General features: G+C 39.5%; 1 protein-coding gene across 1 annotated transcript; it reads left to right on the forward strand.

The window, feature by feature from the left end:
• Positions 1-26: 26 nt before the first annotated feature.
• Positions 27-17,953, forward strand: LOC125179477 (vasopressin V1a receptor-like). Its single transcript, XM_047885423.1, has 8 exons — positions 27-52; positions 1,206-1,311; positions 2,799-3,006; positions 7,220-7,346; positions 8,116-8,254; positions 16,602-16,709; positions 17,035-17,408; positions 17,842-17,953. The coding sequence occupies exons 1-8, from the start codon at positions 27-29 to the stop codon at positions 17,951-17,953; spliced, it is 1,200 nt and encodes a 399-aa protein (XP_047741379.1).
• The last annotated feature ends 547 nt before the right edge of the window (positions 17,954-18,500 follow it).

The raw sequence follows: 18,500 nt of genomic DNA on the forward strand, positions 1-18,500 counted from the left end.
ATTGACAGGTAACGCATTATATTATAATGGCACGTAACGCCTCCATTGACAGGTAACCCATTATATTATGATGGCACGTAACGTCTCCTAGACGCCGTCCATTAGGGCATTACAGCAATATCCATTGACCAAGAATGCCTTTCCTATTATTTGAAAGTTGAATGGATCTAAGCATTTCTCCTCAACTGAAAATCTCTACGTGGGAGGTGGAACCAAAAGAAGCACACGAGACACAAATGGAATTCTATTGTAATGCCTGCCACGATCACGCTATGCAACAGCACGCACGCTCACAACACCAAAGACTTATAGAAGAAATATAGATTATATAGACTTATATACAAATATAGACAAAGACTTATAGAAATATATAGACTTTGTATATGTAAATGTAATGTTCAGATAACTTAATAGTTGAAAACCCAAATTAATGTGCACTCAGTGAGCTGTTAATTCGTCGAGTTCTATTCACACTCAACCAGTGCTACAACTTAGCCAACTCTTGCGACTCACTGCGGCCTGTAACAGTTTCTTCGAGCACGCAAATTTGGATCCGGGGGCGGCTATCGTTAAGGGGTGCACCTTACATGGTGCCGTACAATCAGCAATAGTTACTAGTTCATAACTCTGCCAGCCAATCACTGACGGCTTTTCAAGCTAAACCATCCAATCACTGATGAGAAATCGGCTGCTACGTTTGCTTCAGCTGCTACGTGCACCTGAGCGAGTTTCGATTATATGGGCGCGGTGTTGGCAAATTTACTGTCGTGGGCCCACGAACACCGCCTTGTGAGCACTTTTGTGGGGCTCAGGCAGGTTTAATTGTAGACAATTGTGATGATATTCCACCGTAAAGATTGCAAAGGAATGCGATCTGGACACTTCCAGTAAGGTAAAGCTGCAGCTAGTGGGTGAAGTGACATTGCAGTGACGCAGCTATATGGCACATGAGTGACACATTTTCCATGGCGATTACAATGTCTTTTGTACAAAATACTCATTTAAGAAGATTTCAACTCACCATTAACTTTCTGAACTTCCGATAGAACTCAGTTTATATCGCAAATAACCATAAGCAGTGCTCTAATTTTATTTTCTTAACTGGATTGGTCTGCAGTGCTTTATTGATAATAATCTGGATAGAATAATATTGATAATAATTGTGATAGCATAGTACAGTGATACTTTTGTTCTATGCTCTTAAGATTCTTCGCGGTTGTGTACCCACTGAGCCTGAGGGCAGCGTCCCGGCGAGGCCAGCTCATGCTGGCCGTGGCGTGGCTCTTAGCCTGCAGCTGCTCCGTGCCACAGGTCGGGGGCCACTTTCAGGCGGGGCAAAACTGGCAACTTTTGCACTTCTTGCATGGGCAATTTAGGAAGGGTTATTGCATGGGAAATTATTCGTGGCTCTTAGCCTGCAGCTGCTCCGTGCCACAGGTCGGGGGCCACTTTCAGGCGGGGCAAAACTGGCAACTTTTGCACTTCTTGCATGGGCAATTTAGGAAGGGTTATTGCATGGGAAATTATTCGTGGCTCTTAGCCTGCAGCTGCTCCGTGCCACAGGTCGGGGGCCACTTTCAGGCGGGGCAAAACTGGCAACTTTTGCACTTCTTGCATGGGCAATTTAGGAAGGGTTATTGCATGGGAAATTATTCGTGGCTCTTAGCCTGCAGCTGCTCCGTGCCACAGGTCGGGGGCCACTTTCAGGCGGGGCAAAACTGGCAACTTTTGCACTTCTTGCATGGGCAATTTAGGAAGGGTTATTGCATGGGAAATTATTCGTGGCTCTTAGCCTGCAGCTGCTCCGTGCCACAGGTCGGGGGCCACTTTCAGGCGGGGCAAAACTGGCAACTTTTGCACTTCTTGCATGGGCAATTTAGGAAGGGTTATTGCATGGGAAATTATTCGTGGCTCTTAGCCTGCAGCTGCTCCGTGCCACAGGTCGGGGGCCACTTTCAGGCGGGGCAAAACTGGCAACTTTTGCACTTCTTGCATGGGCAATTTAGGAAGGGTTATTGCATGGGAAATTATTCGTGGCTCTTAGCCTGCAGCTGCTCCGTGCCACAGGTCGGGGGCCTCTTACAGACGGGGCAAAACTGGCAACTTTTGCACTTCTTGCATGGGCAATTTAGGAAGGGTTATTGCATGGGTAGTTTAGTATGGGTAATTGCATGGGTAATTTAGGATGGATAATTGCATGGGGAATTTATAATGGGTAATTTAGGATGAGCAATTGCATGGGCAATTTAGGATGGACAATTGCATGGGTAATTTAGGATGGGCAATACAAGGGCAATTGAGAATTTAGTCGGAGAACATGAATAAGTTTACTTGTAATTTTTGGAATAATTTATTGATTTTTTTTAAACTAGCGCAAAATGTCAGGAGTCTATCATATTGGATAGAGTCCTGACTTTACTACTTTACAACGCCAGTCCAATTGGCAAAAAATTCTCGATTCTAAACATCGTCAGATGCTTTCATTAGACTATAAAACGGAACCGGTAATAGCTTTATAACCAAAACTATTTTTTAACGCCCTAGAGAAAGTAACGCTTTAAAAAGTGTTAATTTATAACTTTACTTCGTAACTTTCAAAATTTCCTGTAAGTGACTGTAATCAAAAATACGAAGGACGTAACAATTCAATTTTCCTTATGAATTCTTCTTGAAGTTTCCCATCGACAAATAAGAACGCAAAATTAAAGAAATGAATATCCACACATTATTTAAATGTTTATTTATTGTAAAAATATTTATAGATCAATAGATTAAATTATTTTTGTGTTGTGGTGCAGATGTTGATCTTCCACGTGGACAGCCACGAGGTGCACCGGCACTACCGTCAGTGCGTGACGTTCGGCTCCTTCCCGTCCCTTCGTCATGAGATGGTGTACAACCTCTTCTGTCTGACGATGTTATACGTGGCACCCATCACCATCATCGTCATGTCCTACGGTGCCATCGTCATCACTATCGTCCGCAAGACTAAACTCACCGCTGATGGTGAGTCCTGCTACGTGAATTATTTTACAATTTTATCGAATAACTGACATAGTTTTTATTAGCTGTAATAGGAGTTTAAATCTTAAATCTAATTTAATTATTCCCGCATCAGTGCTTGAAAATTAAGCGAGCAGTATTAATTGCACGTGGATTAGTTTGCACCGCTGATACAGCGGTAGAATAATTCAAAGGGAGCGTCTGGGTGCTGGAAAAACTTTTTTGTTTACAGACAGATCGTTTTGAAACTTGGTACTCATATGTAAAACAGAATTCTAAGACTTTTTTGTTCGTGTAAATTTTTCGAAAAAATGAAAGAAAACGTGAAATTCTTAGAAAACGGAAAAAAGGGGGTACCGTAGAAAACTATCTCCCCCTAGGATTTCGAAGCTACAACATTGAGACGCATATCATTCGATGCGTAAGGACCATATCTATCGATTCGTCGTAGCTTTTTTTCGAATTTCGAATTTTTGTGGATGGGGGAGTATTTTTCGCAAAATTTTCGAAAATTTCTCCATTTCCCCCTTTTTCTACCCCCTTTTTTAAAAATATTTTCAAAACTATAACGAAATAGGAAAAAAGCTACGACGAATCTCTAGATAATTCAATTGCGAATCGAATGGTATATGTCTCATTGATGTAGCTTCAAAACTGTAGGAGGAGATAGGTTTGCAGTGACAATAAGTTAACTGTTCAGTAGAGCCTGACAAAGTCCCGGGCGCCTCGAAATAAGCGTTCAAGGTGGCAAGAATGCAAGACTAGGCGATACTGGAGCTCAATTCCTGTCAAGGATGGTGTGAACGACGACACGCAAACCCTCCCGTACAACTGCAGGCGGGTAACTGAAGCACATCGTATGTGGACTAGCTATTTAAGTATGCAACCGGGAATTTTCGCCTATCCTAAATGTGAAAGAACTCCACCACCCCCCACCCTTTCGCGATCTGTCGTGAACGCATAAATAAACTTACCGGAATGATTTTGGTACCGTTGAATAGAGCAGAATGTCTGCTTTAAGACGAGATTAAAAACCGGAAAAGCCAAATTTCAAAAATTTTGACCAGACGCTCCCCTTAAATCGTTGGAATCTATCACGAGAGACTAAAAAAAATTCAAATCGAACTATAAGTCATTCAGGTATATTTCAAGAAAGAAGAACCCATTTAGGAAACTAGGTGACAGGCATCGAAAAATGAATGGGTCAAGTTGTCCAAATAGCGACGCATCTTTTTCGCTAACAGTGCGAGCAGAGAACAAACGCCGAACTGATAATCCCTTATACATGGCTAAACTGGGCCATATGACCGCTTTAATTGCAAAAACTGCATCGTTATTCAGACATGGATAAGCCACTGATTTCATTGATTTGCCGCAAACTACGACAATCATGGGCTACCGAAATGGTACATAAAATTTTAAAATTAAGTAATTTCAAACGTTATGTATTCCAAAAATTTGGACACATTAAGTACATAAGTTGAGACACTAAGTCCATCATAATTGCAGATAAATCCCTCCTTAATATCACAGAAAAGCTCAAAAAACGTCCGCTACGCAGGAAGCCGCGCCTATTTTCAAATAATAATAATAATAAGCGCATTTTCTGCAATTTGGGGGGCGAGGGGGCAGTTAAAATTAGGCTAAGTGGATATATTTCATAAGGTTTGGGTTTTGATCGACTCACCTTGCTTGCTTTGATAAAATGAGAATTTTTATTAACAACAATTGCGGTGAGGAATATCAGTTTTTTATTGATAACTTTCTGGCTGGTGCTTAAGTGAAAAATTTTAGGAACATTCTTAAAATTTATGCGAAATAACAAATTTGCACAAAGTACTTCAGAAATTTGAATACAAATAAGTTTTGTCCACAATTCGTATTGAAGTCATATTCAATACAAAAACGTCACATGCTGCAAATTCAAAATCTTCACATGCTACAAATTCAATACAAAAGCTTCACATGCTGCAAATTCAATACAAAAACTTCACATGCATCAAATTCAATACAAGAACTTCACATGCTGCAAATTCAATACAAAATCTTCACATTCTACACATTCAATACAAAAACTTCACATGCTACAAATTCAATACAAAATCTTCACATTCTACACATTCAATACAAAAACTTCACATGCTTCAAATTCAATACAAGAACTTCACATGCTGCAAATTCAATACAAAATCTTCACATGCTACAAATTCAATCCAAAAGTTCACATGCTACAAATTCAATACAAAAACTTCACATGCTACAAATTCAGTACAAAAACTCCACATGCTACAAATTCTATACAAAAACTTCACGTGCTACAAATTCAATACAAAAACTGGTATTACTTTAGATTAAGTGCATCCAAAATAATGGGTGTTTTTTTAATTATTCGTTTTTTGGGGTGTAGATTAAGAATATTAAATCCGTTTTTAGCGGTCGGCATCGGAAAAATGATTTTTTCCGATTTTTTATATATTTTCTATAGAAAACGACAATGGGGAACCCGTGAGGAACCGGGGGTTTTAGGGGGGAGGGGCACGCCCGAGGCTCTAATTCGTCAAAAAAAACGGGCAAAAATTGGCAAAATCGGTGAAAAATTGGAAAAAATCGAATTTTTTTTACTGGAAATTATCTATATCGATCTGGGAATGACTACCTATGTAAAACCCAAAAATCGCGCTAGGTTCGGTTAGTTTAGGTTAGGTTAGGTTAGGTTAGGTTAGGTTAGGTTAGGTTAGGTGGTATTACTTTAGATTAAGTGCATTTTTCGCCGATTTTGCCGATTTTTGCCCGATTTTTCTGACGAATTAGAGCCTCGGGCGTGTCCCTCCCCTAAAACCCCCAGTTTCCCACGGGTCCCCCATTGTCGTTTTCTATAGAAAATATATAAAAAAAAATCGGAAAAAATCGGTTTTTCGATGCCGACCGCCAAAAACGGATTTCTGAAACACCCTTATTTTGGATGCACCTAATCAAAGTATTACCCAAAAACTTGACATGCCGGCAATGCTGCACTTTTGTTAGAGGCTGTGCACACGCTTGCCATACATGTATATATACTCACTACCAAATGCTCCCTTCGAATTGGATCAAGTTCAACATAGTCTAAATGCAAATCAACTTTTAACCCCATACCAGAAATTTCAATTCAAAGCTTCACTTACAAAAAAATTCGTTTCGTTTGAATTGTAGCCCTACAATTCGCAGCGGAGGTAAGAAAACATTTCAGTCGAGTCCGAATTTAAATTCTGGAAGGTCTCTAAAAATTAACTGCTTCTCACGCTACCGAAAAGTTGGAGGGTTTATCCTTTGCAAAATAGCTGAAGAAGTGCCGAAATAAAATTTAGCTCAATGAATTGCAAAAAAACCGACTCTGTTCTACGGGATTTTTGCACAAAGTGCCATTTATTCACCATAAAAATATTGAACTCGTATACAGAATAGACCAACTGACTTAGTTCACGAAAACCTGGGTGATAGAATCTGACAAAAAATCTAATTAAGAAAGAAATTTTTCATGGGGGACTTTAGCGTCATTGAATTTCCGTCCGCAGAAAAGATGCGTGATGATAAAGCAGAGCAATGAGCCTTAACTGCCCTACTTGGTCCTTATCTGCTTTAATGCTGATTCTTATCGTGAACGCACGACTATTTGATTATAATTTTACTCAATATATGCATGTAATGAACCTTAACTGCCTGATTTTATCCTTATCTGCTTAATGCTGATTTTTATCTTGAGCACCTACGGCATTTTTAATTGTGAATAATGGGCCTTATTCACAATTAATAATGAATAATGGGCCTTTTCGGCCCATTATTAATTTTTCCATGACTTTAAGCTAGTACAAAAGAATAAATAAAACTTATTATGTGGTTGCCCATTCAGTAATACTGGAATGAGAATACTCCAACTGATTGAAATTCAAATAAATTTGCATCTTCGAAAATGTGATGGTCTGAACACAATTTGATGGTCCGGATACAAATTAATGGTCCGAAACAATGCATAACATTGTGCGTCAGAACCCTACACTACATTTATTGCGCCTCAGAAGACCACATAACACTTTCATCCTAAGAACAATGCATAACATTGCGCGTCAGAACCCTACACTACATTTATTGCGCCTCAAAAGACCACATAACACTTGCATCCTAATTTATTGCATCTCAGAACACTACATAACACGTTGCTTTAATTCACTGCGGCCAGAGAGCGTGATCAGGAGATCCGGTATCGGCTACCTCGGCAAGGCGAAGGCGCGCACCATCAAGATGACGGTCAGCATCGTCGCTGCCTTCTTCATCTGCTGGACACCATACGTCATCATCAGCTTGTGGTGCGGTAATGGATGGTGGTGCGGTGTGGCGCGATGATGGGTGATGGTGCGGTAATGGGTGGTAGTGCAGTGTTGTGCTGGGTGGTTTTACGGTGTGGTGCGATGATGGGTGGTGGTGAAGTAAGGTGCGGTGCTGGGTGGTGGTGCGGTGTGGTGCAGGGCTGGATGGTAACATGCCTTATTTAGCCTAGTTAGAGTGCGAACTATCCCAATATTTGGTTGTCTCAATTTTAGTTATATCATCTGGGTAGATTATTTTTTGTAAATTAACAATGCTTTAGAGCATGGCGAATTCTATTCTGGACTTCCATAAAATAGTCGAATTCGAATCTAATATTTGAATATTTGAACATGAACTACGTGAACAAGTGAATGAATATTCATTAGTTGAAGAGTTGTGCCATTATTATATCTGGGAATGAATCATTAGGCAGTAGGTATGACGTGGGACCAGGTTTCTGTCTTCAGACTTTTTGTAGTTCGTGCAACTGGAGGGAGGACTTGGTATAAGAGCATAACAATGGTATTTACAAGGAGTATTGGGTTGAAAATTCATTACACCAATTGCAGCCAGAAAAATTTTATTCGCACTAAACGTTCCGTTTTCGCAATGTATTTCTGGAGAAAATTTTATTGAGTTTAGTAATTGTTTTTTTTGTAAGTAGATTTTGCTCTCAAAATTTCGTGGATGATTATTGTGTGATGAAATTTATATTAAAAGTATATTTTTAATTTTAATAAATGTATATGTAAAATTTCGTGGGATTAGGTTTTGCTTCGCTCCCGAAGCGGCAAAAAGACTGGACCAGCGCGTACAGAAGACTTTGTTCGTATTCGCCTGTGCAAACTCGTGCGCCAACCCCCTAGTGTACGGCATCTTCAACTTCTGCAAGCAGAAGAAGCCTAAGGTAAGGCCTAGTGTACGGCATCTTCAACTTCTGCAAGCAGAAGAAGCCTAAGGTGAGGCCTAGCTAGTGTACGGCCTCTTCGACTTCTGCAAGCAGAAGACGCTTAAGGTGAGGCCTAGTGTACGGCATCTTCAACTTCTGCAAGCAGGAGCCTAAGGTGAGGCCTAGGGTACGGCATCTTCAACTTCTACAAACAGAAGAAGCCCAAGGTGAGGCCTAATGTACGGCATTTTAAACTTCTGGAAGCAGAAGCCTAAGGTGAGGCCTAGTGCACGGCATCTTCACCTTCTGCAAGCAGAAGACGCCTAAGATGAGGTCTAGTGTACGGCATCTTCAACTTCTGCAAAAAGAAGAAGCCCAAGGTGGGGCCTAATGTACGGCATTTTCAACTTCTGCAAGCAGAAGCCTAAGGTGAAGCCTAGTGTACGGCATCTTCAACTTCTGCAAGCAGAAGCCCAAGGTGAGGCCTAGTGTACGGCATCTTCAATTTCTGCAAGCAGAAGCCTAAGGTGAGGCCTAGTGTTCGGCATCTTCAACATCTGCAAGCAGAAGCCTAAGGTGAGGCCTAGTGTACGGCATCTTCAACTTCTGCAAACAGAAGAAGCCCAAGGTGAGGCCTAGTGTACGGCATCTTCAACTTCTTCAAGCAGAAGCCTAAGATGAGGCCTAGTGTACAGCATCTTCAACTTCTGCAAACAGAAACCCAAGGTGAGGCCTAATGTACGGCATCTTCAACATCCGCAAACAGAAGAAGCCCAAGGTGAGGCCTAGTGTACGGCATCTTCAACTTCTGCATGCAGAAGACGCCTAAGGTGAGGCCTAGTGCACATCATCTTCAACTTATGCAAGCAGAAGACGCCTAAGGTGAGGCCTAGTGGACGGCATCTTCATCTTCTGCAAGCAGAAGACGCCTAAGCTGAGGCCTAGTGTACGGCATCTTCAACTTCTGCAAGCAGAAGACGCCTAAGGTGAGGCCTAGTGTACGGCATCTTCACCTTCTGCAAGCAAAAGACGCCTAAGGTGAGACCTAGTGTACGGCATCTTCAACTTCTGCAAACAGAAGAAGCCCAAGGTGAGGCCTAGTGAACGGCATCTTCAATTTCTGCAAGCAGAAGCCAAAGTTTAGGCCTAGTGTACGGCATCTTCAACTTCTGCAAGCAGAAGACACCTAAGGTGAGGCCTAGCGTGCGGCATCTTCAACTTCTGCAAGTAGAAGCCTAAGGTGAGGCCTAGTGTACGGCATCTTCAACTTCTGCAAGCAGAAGCCTAAGGTGAGGCCTAGTGTACGGCATCTTCAACTTCTGCATCAAGCAGAAGCCTAAGGTGAGGTCTAGTGTACAGCATCTTCAACTTCTGCAAGCAGAAGCCTAAGGTGAGGCCTAGTGTACGGCATCTTCAACTTCTGCAAGCAGAAGCCTAAGGTGAGGCCTAGGGTACGGCATCTTCAATTTCTGCAAGCAGAAGCCTAAGGTGAGGCCCAGTGTTCGGCATCTTCAACATCTGCAAGCAGAAGCCTAAAAGGCCTAGTGTACGGCATCTTCAACTTCTGCAACCAGGAGAAGCCCAAGATGAGGCCTAGTGTATGGCATCTTCAACTTCTTCAAGAAGAAGCCTAAGGTGAGGCCTAGTGTACGACATCTTCGACTTCTGCAAGAAGAAGCCTAAGGTGAGGCCTAGTGTACGGCATCTTCAACTTCTGCAAACAGAACCCCAAGGTGAGGCCTAATGTACGGCATTTTCAACATCCGCAACAGAAGAAGCCCATGGTGAGGCCTAGTGTACGGCATCTTCAACTTCTGCAAGCAGAAGCTTACGCTGAGGCCTAGTGTACGGCATCTTCAACTTCTGCAAGCAGAAGACGCCTAAGGTGAGGCCTAGTGTACGGTATCTTCACCTTCTGCAAGCAGAAGACGCCTAAGGTGAGACCTAGTGTACGGCATCTTCAACTTCTGCAAGCAGAAGCCTAAGGTGAGGCCTAGTGTACGGCATCTTCAACTTCTGCAATCAGATGCCTAAGGTGAAGTCTAGTGTACGTTATCTTCAACTTCTGCAAGCAGAAGAAGCCTGATTTTAGACTGTAGACTGTCAATTTTTATTCACTGTGAATACGTTTGCTTTCTGAGGAATGCAAAGTTTAACACGTGCAAGACGTATTCTACCGTACCAGAGTTATGTTTCGGATACTTTTCTATTCCCATGAATTTGACTATATTCCATAAAATGAGCGTAGTTTACCACGCAGTATTAATGTAATTCGAAGTATTGTAGACTTTACAATATTTATTATCGTCTATTTATAACTTTTAAAAACCTAACCTAGCGAGAAATTGTCGCAGGTGAGCATATTTTCTACACACTGCAAAAATAACTTCCTGAAGCCGGAAAGTATCGAAAAAATTTAAATAAACTATTTACTGGTATATAACCCTCAATTATTCAAACGCAAAAAGGGTATCATTTTCGGATAACAGCCGCCAACTTTTAAATAATAATGATTTTCTGCGGCCAAAGCTGCATAATTGTGAATAAATAATTATGAGACGTCCAAGCACCAGAAAATATATTTTTTTAATTTTCCATCCCTCTAAGAGATGTTACAGTAAATAATGTCACAAAATTGAGCAACCTGAAATTAATCGGGGATGCGATTAGCTTTAGCCTGTTCGTCTTCTCTATGACACTTGTTTGAACGCTCGCCTCCACTGATATGATGCCTCAATGCACGCTCTGCTCCACTGATATGATGCCTCAATGCACGCTCTGCTCCACTGATATGATGCCTCAATGCACGCTCGCCTCCACTGATATGATGCCTCAATGCTGCTCAGACAGAGTGGGCTTAATTATAAGCCTTAAGCTCTCAGTAATTGTAGCGCTTCAACTCCCAGTGGCTCCCATGACAGTCACTTGCTGTTACTGACAGCCACTGGCGGCCACTGAACGCATGACAGCTAAAGACTCCTTGAGAAAGACACAAGCTTCAAGTCTCGGAGATGTTGTTTATAACCCGTATTTGTCTGTAATTACATTTTGTATTTAGTTATTGTTTTGCTTCAAAATTTCATGAGGAATCTGTTGGTGCCAATGGTAAATACAAGCATATTATACTATATTATTATATATGGTGCTCTTACAATCATATGCATTAAATAAATTCTAATATGAAATTCTGTATTCCTTAAACTTTGATGTGGAACTTCAAAACCAGTTTTGAAGTCGAGATCTGAAACTTGGGCGCATCAGTCAATCATGCCGCGAAGTTAGGAGAAGTTCAAGAAGTTCAATTGATGTTGTTTTATCCGTGAACAGGAGTGGAACAATATTTTGATACTTGCATCCTTTTCATGTTAAATTCTTATAACAAATCAAAACAATGAGAATGTCTATAACTTTTTTTATAGAAAACTTCGAGAAATATTATGAGCATATCTCAAAAATAGTGAGAATAATATACGTTTAAGGGGGAGGTCTACCCTAAAATTTTCGGATTTGGCATTTTCGGTTTTTAGTCTCATCTTAAAGCTGACATGCTGCCCTATCCAACGATACCACTGCGATCCCTGTACGTGAATTTATACGTTCTTGACGGCTCTTTAAAGGGGGGCGGGTGGAGGAGTTCCTTCACTAATTAGATACAAGGTAATTAGCTGCTGAGCATTTTAAATATAGTGTCTGATTGAGTTGTGCTTTAGTTACTCGTTTAGTCTCATCTTAAAGCTGACATTCTGCCCTATCCAACGATACCACTGCGATCCCTGTACGTGAATTTATAAGTTCATGACGGCTCTTTAAAAGGGGGCGGTGGGGGGAGTTCCTTCAGTAATCAGATGGGAGGAAATTCGCTGGCCAGCACTAGATATATGGTGTTTTCTGGCATCAAGGCTTAGTTACCCGCGTCGCTTCGTACGGAGAGGTGTACTGCAAGTTGCTGCTACCATCCTTGAGTGGAAGCAAGCTACAGAAGCCTGTAGTTTGGTATCCATGCTACATTGCGTGCTTATTTCGAGGCGAGCGGGACTTTGTCGCACTCTACTGAAAACTTCATAGCTTATTGTCACGAAAAATCCTACTCCTCCTAGAGTTTTGAAGCTACAGCAATAAGACATATACCATTCGATTCTTAAAGACCATACCTATCGAGTAACGAAGCTCCTTTTTTAGATTCGTGTATAGTTTGGATTCAAAATGGGGGGAAAGGAGGGGGAAATCTGATGAAAAAAAAAATTTAAATGCGTGTAAAAAAACTATAACAAAAATCAAAAATCGGGCTTCGTTACTCGATTGGTATAGTCTTTACAAATCGAATGGTATATGTCTCATCGCTGTAGCTATAAAACTCTAGGAGGAGTAGGATTTCTACAGTTCCCCCTTTTTGGCCGTTTTCTATGAATTTCACGTTTTCTATGCATTTTTTCGAAAAAAATCACATGAACAAAATGTGATTCTTTTGCGGTTTTACATATATGTGTGAAGTTTCAGAAAGATCCGTCTGTAAACAAAAAAGTTTTTCCGGAAGGTAGACCTCCCCCCTTAAAAATTACTTTTAAAGACAAAACTTCTAAAAAATCCAGTGTCTCCAATGTTACATATGTACAATAAATTTCTAATTATATTTTCGAATAATAAAAAATAAATTGTTCAAATTTTTTATATATAAAATTTTTTTTCGAAACTATTTATTCTGTCAATTGATTCATGCATTGTCTTCGACTTCACATAAGTATTCAAAATTTCAGATCAATTGGACATGTAAAAAAGTGACAAATATCAATTATAAGATTTGTAGCTGACAAAATTATTTTTTTTTCAATTTTTTAATATTGAAAAGAAATTTTTTTTTACTTTTTAAAGTTTTTCATTTTGTTAATTGATTCATGCATTGTCTCCAACTTTACGCAAGTGTGCAAAATTTCAGATCGATAGGATAAGTAGAAGTGTGTTAAATTTTGATTATAAGATTTGTGGCAGACAAACAAACAACAAGAAGTGAAGTTAAGGAGAAGTGTTGTAATAATATACGTTTAAAAATTACTTTTTAAAGACAACACTTCCAAAGAATCCAGCGTCTCCAATCTTACAGATGTACAATGAGTTTCTCATTTAATTTTCGAATATTAAAATAAATTAATTTTTCAATTTTTTTAATATATTAATTTTTTTTAATATATAATTTTTTTCAAAATTATTCATTCTATTAATTGATTCATGCATTGCCTCTGACTTCACACCAGTTTGCAAAATTTCAGATCAATTAGACAGGTAAGTGTGTTAAATATCGGTTATAAGATTTGTAGCTGACAAAATCATTTTTTTCAATTTTTTTAATATTAAAAAATTTATTTAATTTTTAAAATCATTTATTTTGACATTTGATTCATGCATTGTCTCCAACTTTACACAAGTGTGCAATATTTCAGACCGATAGGATAAGTAGAAGTGTATTAAATTTCGATTACAAGATTTGTAGCAGACAGACAAACAAACAGACAAGAAGTGAAGTTAAAGAGAAGTGTTGTAAAAAATTGAACATTTTTTGGACGGCAGACCATAAATAAGTTCTCGCGTATCTGAAAATATTGATGTGAATATATGCATATCCTCAATGTATTTTAATTTACTTGAAAATTTTCAATGAAACCTATGTCAATGACACATCAACAAAGTCTGTAATAAGTGCATCTCTTTTCCAGTCACTTGACTTAAGGGAAAAAATTCACGTATTCAGCATAAAACTCTCCAATTTGTAGCGGTGTAATATTTTAGGTTGCACTCACCAGTTCCTCGAAAATGTTATTTTTTCGGCGCATTGGATATTTTAACAAACGTTTCAGCCATAATCTAGAAAAAGCCAGCAAGTTTTATTCGTGGCTCGACTAGTTAGCTCCGATCAGAAAGCTTTGCCTTTTTAGGTGACACTTGTTACCATCACTCAAAAAGTTTAACTTTTGATCCGATGAACTCCAGCTTTTTAGAGTCAGAATGATCCGAGCAGCAGGAAGCCAAGCCTGAACGCAAAAATTTCGCTAATTTTGAGCAAATGAGCTCAGTTTTTGAGCGAAGTAAACCCGCGGCTCGGATCTGCTGGTCTGCAGACTGCAGTCCTTTATGGCGCTGAGATGGGACGCAGCTATCTCTCAGAAAATTGCTGGTGACATTGTCTAAATATCGATACACATTTTGCACTGATTGGTTCGGCATAGTGCTACGCACAGAAATGTGTCACTAAACGCACACTAAATGTGTCACACTGCGTGCACCAGGAGGACTTATCTCCAATGTCTGTTGACGGATGTATCCTAATTTCCAGCGTTTCTGACCGAGAAGTTGTTAGTAACCCGCATTTGCGTAGAGAATTAGCAGAATTTTTCAAATAATGCCACGGAATTTGATTTTACTTCAAAGCAACTCGAAGTTGTGCTCATATTGGATCGCTTTGATATGGATTTAAAATTAAAATTTGCAAATTATATCTAATTAGATATGAGTTTGGTAATGTTCATTTGAAAATTTATTCATATACTCTATTTTCTGGCGCTATTCAGAAAATAGTAAGTAAAATCCGCTTCCATCTACAAAGAACGCAATTCGAATATGTTCGACATCAAGCGAAGGTGGCTACGGAATTACACGGCCAATAAATTCAAGAGTTTGGCGCAAAGTGCGCGTGACATCGCGACCAGCCGAACGTAGAACGGCTCCCGCGGGAATAAATGTTCAATTTGAACGAAGCCTGCAAATATTCACATTTATATTTTGATTTAAATATTTTTCGATATAGAAGTAATGGCAAAAATTTGATTTCAAATTCTAAAAAATAATTTGAGCGGAATTTTAACTAAAATATTGGTATCAATTAGTACAAATATTGGTACAAATAGTACATCACTCGAATGTGATTACCGATATTAAGAGGTTTGCTTACCACGTTGTAAAGATATCGCAAAAAAAAATAATCTTTAAAATAAATATTTTCAAAAATTAAATATTATTTTAACAGCAGAATCCTTATTAAACTATTCCAATATCTATTTCAATTTCAATAGAAGCATTAAAAGTAAATCACTTTCAAACATAAGGAAAATCCAATAATATTTTGATTAAATTAAAACTAATGACATTATAAAAAACTAGTGTCATATAAACAAAAACTTTGCGGACTACGTTTTTGGAAATAATGATTTGAGGTAAATTAAGATGTAAATAAATTGCAACAAAGGTTTCTCAGAAGCGATTGCTTCACGTTACCATAACAAAAGCGATTGCATCGCGTTATCATAGCAGAAGCGATTGTATCACGTTATCGTAACAGAAGCGATTGCATCACCTTATCAAAACAGAAGCGATTGCATCGCGTTATCAAAACAGAAGCAATTGTATCAGCGATTGCATCACGTTATCAAAACAGAAGCGATTGCATCACGTTATCAAAACAGAAGCGATTGCATCGCGTTATCACAACAGAAGCGATTGCGTCACGTTATCATAACAGAAGCGATTGCGTCACGTTATCATAACAGAAGCGATTGCATCACGTTATCATGACAGAAGCGATTGCGTCACGTTATCACAACAGAAGCGATTGCATCACGTTATCACAGCAGAAGCGATTGTTTCACGTTATCATAACAGAAGCGATTGCGTCACGTTATTATAACAGAAGCGATTGCTTCACGTTATCAAAACAGAAGCGATTGCATCACGTTATCATAACAGAAGCGATTGCATCACGTTATCATAACAGAAGCGATTGCATCACATTATCATAACAGAAGCGATTGCATCACGTTATCACAACAGAAGCGATTGCATCACGTTATCAAAACAGAAGAGATTGTTTCACGTTATCACAACAGAAGCGATTGCATCACGTTATCATGACAGAAGCGATTGCATCACGTTATCAAAACAGAAGCGATTCTTTCACGTTATCATAACAGAAGCGATTGCTTCACGTTATCAAAACAGAAGCGAATGCATCACGATATCAAAACAGAAGCGAATGCTTCACGTTATCATAACGAAAGCGATTGCGTCACGTTATCGAAACAGAAGTAATTGCGTCACTTTATCCTATAGAGATAGCAAAATATTCTTGTTTATTGTAAAGTATTATTTTACTGGTTGTAGTTTTCTTAATGCTAAGATGTTTTCAAATCAAATGGTACAAGTTACAAAAACGTAACATGACTTTTAATAAAACTTACCCTAAAAAGTGCTTCAAGTTTTTATGGTACATGTTAGAAACATTATACAAGATTTAATATGAATATTTCTAAAAACGTTTCAAATTTTTCCCCACCATGTTTAAAACTTTCCCTTAAAAACGCTTCAAATTTTTACCCACCAGGTTCAGCTGACGCTGCGGTCCAGCACCGCGCACACTCACCTGGCGCACTCCAGCGCCACCTACAGCAAGGGCCACAAACCTGGTTCGCTGTTCGGGCGCGCGGGCGACGTTCCTAATTTCTCGAACCGAACGTCATTTCGCTTCTCTGAAGCCCAAACATCTTCAAAAAATAGTAACAGCAGATATCAACATCCCGAAGCAAGAGAGCTGTGTTCGTTGTCAAGCCTGAGCACAGCGCGGAGAGGATTCGTGCTGGCCAGGAAGCCGGTGGAACACGCGACGTCGCTGGAGACAAAAAGTGCTTCAAGTTTTTATGGTACATGTTAAAAACATTATACAAGATTTAACATGAATATTTCTAAAAACGTTTCAAATTTTTCCCCACCATGTTTAAAACTTTCCCTTAAAAACGCTTCAAATTTTTCCCCACCAGGTTCAGCTGACGCTGCGGTCCAGCACTGCGCACACTCACCTGGCGCACTCCAGCGCCACCTACAGCAAGGGCCACAAACCTGGTTCGCTGTTCGGGCGCGCGGGCGACGTTCCTGATTTCTCGAACCGAACGTCATTTCGCTTCTCTGAAGCCCAAACATCTTCAAAAAATAGTGAGAGCAAACGTCAACATCCCGAAGCAAGAGAGCTGTGTTCGTTGTCAAGCCTGAGCACAGCGCGGAGAGGATTCGTGCTGGCCAGGAAGCCGGTGGAACACGCGACGTCGCTGGAGACATCGTGCAGTGAGCATCCCGCAGCGACGTCGCTAGAGACGTCGTGCAGTGAACATCCCGCAGGCCGCATTACTCAGTACCGGTGAGCACAACACTAATTATTTAATTATTCATTGATGATTTTTATAAAACTGAATGTTTTAAAAAGATGTTATTTCTTGTTTACAGAGTAACGCTGATTTTATAATCAAAATTACCCTATTTACCAGAAGTAGAGCTTTTTTTGTTTTCGAAGAAGCGTTTTATTTAATCTCGTATCTTATTCTAATTATCTCATCTCATTCTAACTATCTCATCTTATTCCAATTTTATTTTATCATTATTCTTATAATTATTAAATCATTACTATTTAATTAAGGAATTGCAATTATGTGTTATCAAAGAAACACTTCATTTATCAATTCATAGCTAAATGACGCTAATTAATTTTTCTTACATCAATGGTATAGTTACCACGTTCCTATAAGTCGATATCAAATAATATCAATAATTTCGATTTAACGCAAACTTTCTAGCCGCTGTCACTCGGTGCTCGTGAAATGCAACAGCGTCAGCAATGGAGCACCAGAACTCCACGGAGGTCCACCCGCCCCCCATACCGTGGCGCCCCCGCCCCTCCCGACGTAATATATTACGACGTAACTCAACTATCCGGCCATCGTATACTGCTGGTCAAAGTCCAGATCACGGCACGACCGGGACACGAATCCCTAAAACCATGAAGTGAAAAAGAGTAAATTTTATTTTAAAAAACAATACCGATACATTAAGCCAACCGAATAAATATAAAGTACATTAATTATTCATGATAACGAAACTATTTTTGCCAGCAAGAATAAGAATCTTTGATTATGATAAACTCAAACCTTGCAATTCATTTGAATTTTTTGTTTTTAAGTAAAGAGAGAAGAATTTATAATGTCAATGCAACCTACGTTAACACTCATTTCCTTGTAAAGAAATTTTTACGGCTACTATGTAGCTGATGAAATTCAAATGTTAAGATAGCTTATATGGGAGACGTTGCATTACGTAGCTGTAAATATATTTTAAAAACAAGACCTCAGAAAATGGTGTCAGTAGGTGCATGACTTTCAATAATATTGGGCGCATCATTTGGTGGGTGTCGCCTTCACTGCGTCCAGAATCTGCAGGCAACTGACCCAGATCCTCC

This window comes from Hyalella azteca, unplaced genomic scaffold (genome assembly GCF_000764305.2).
Source record: "Hyalella azteca isolate HAZT.00-mixed unplaced genomic scaffold, Hazt_2.0.2 contig17865, whole genome shotgun sequence".
In the NCBI taxonomy this organism is placed as follows: domain Eukaryota; kingdom Metazoa; phylum Arthropoda; class Malacostraca; order Amphipoda; family Hyalellidae; genus Hyalella; species Hyalella azteca.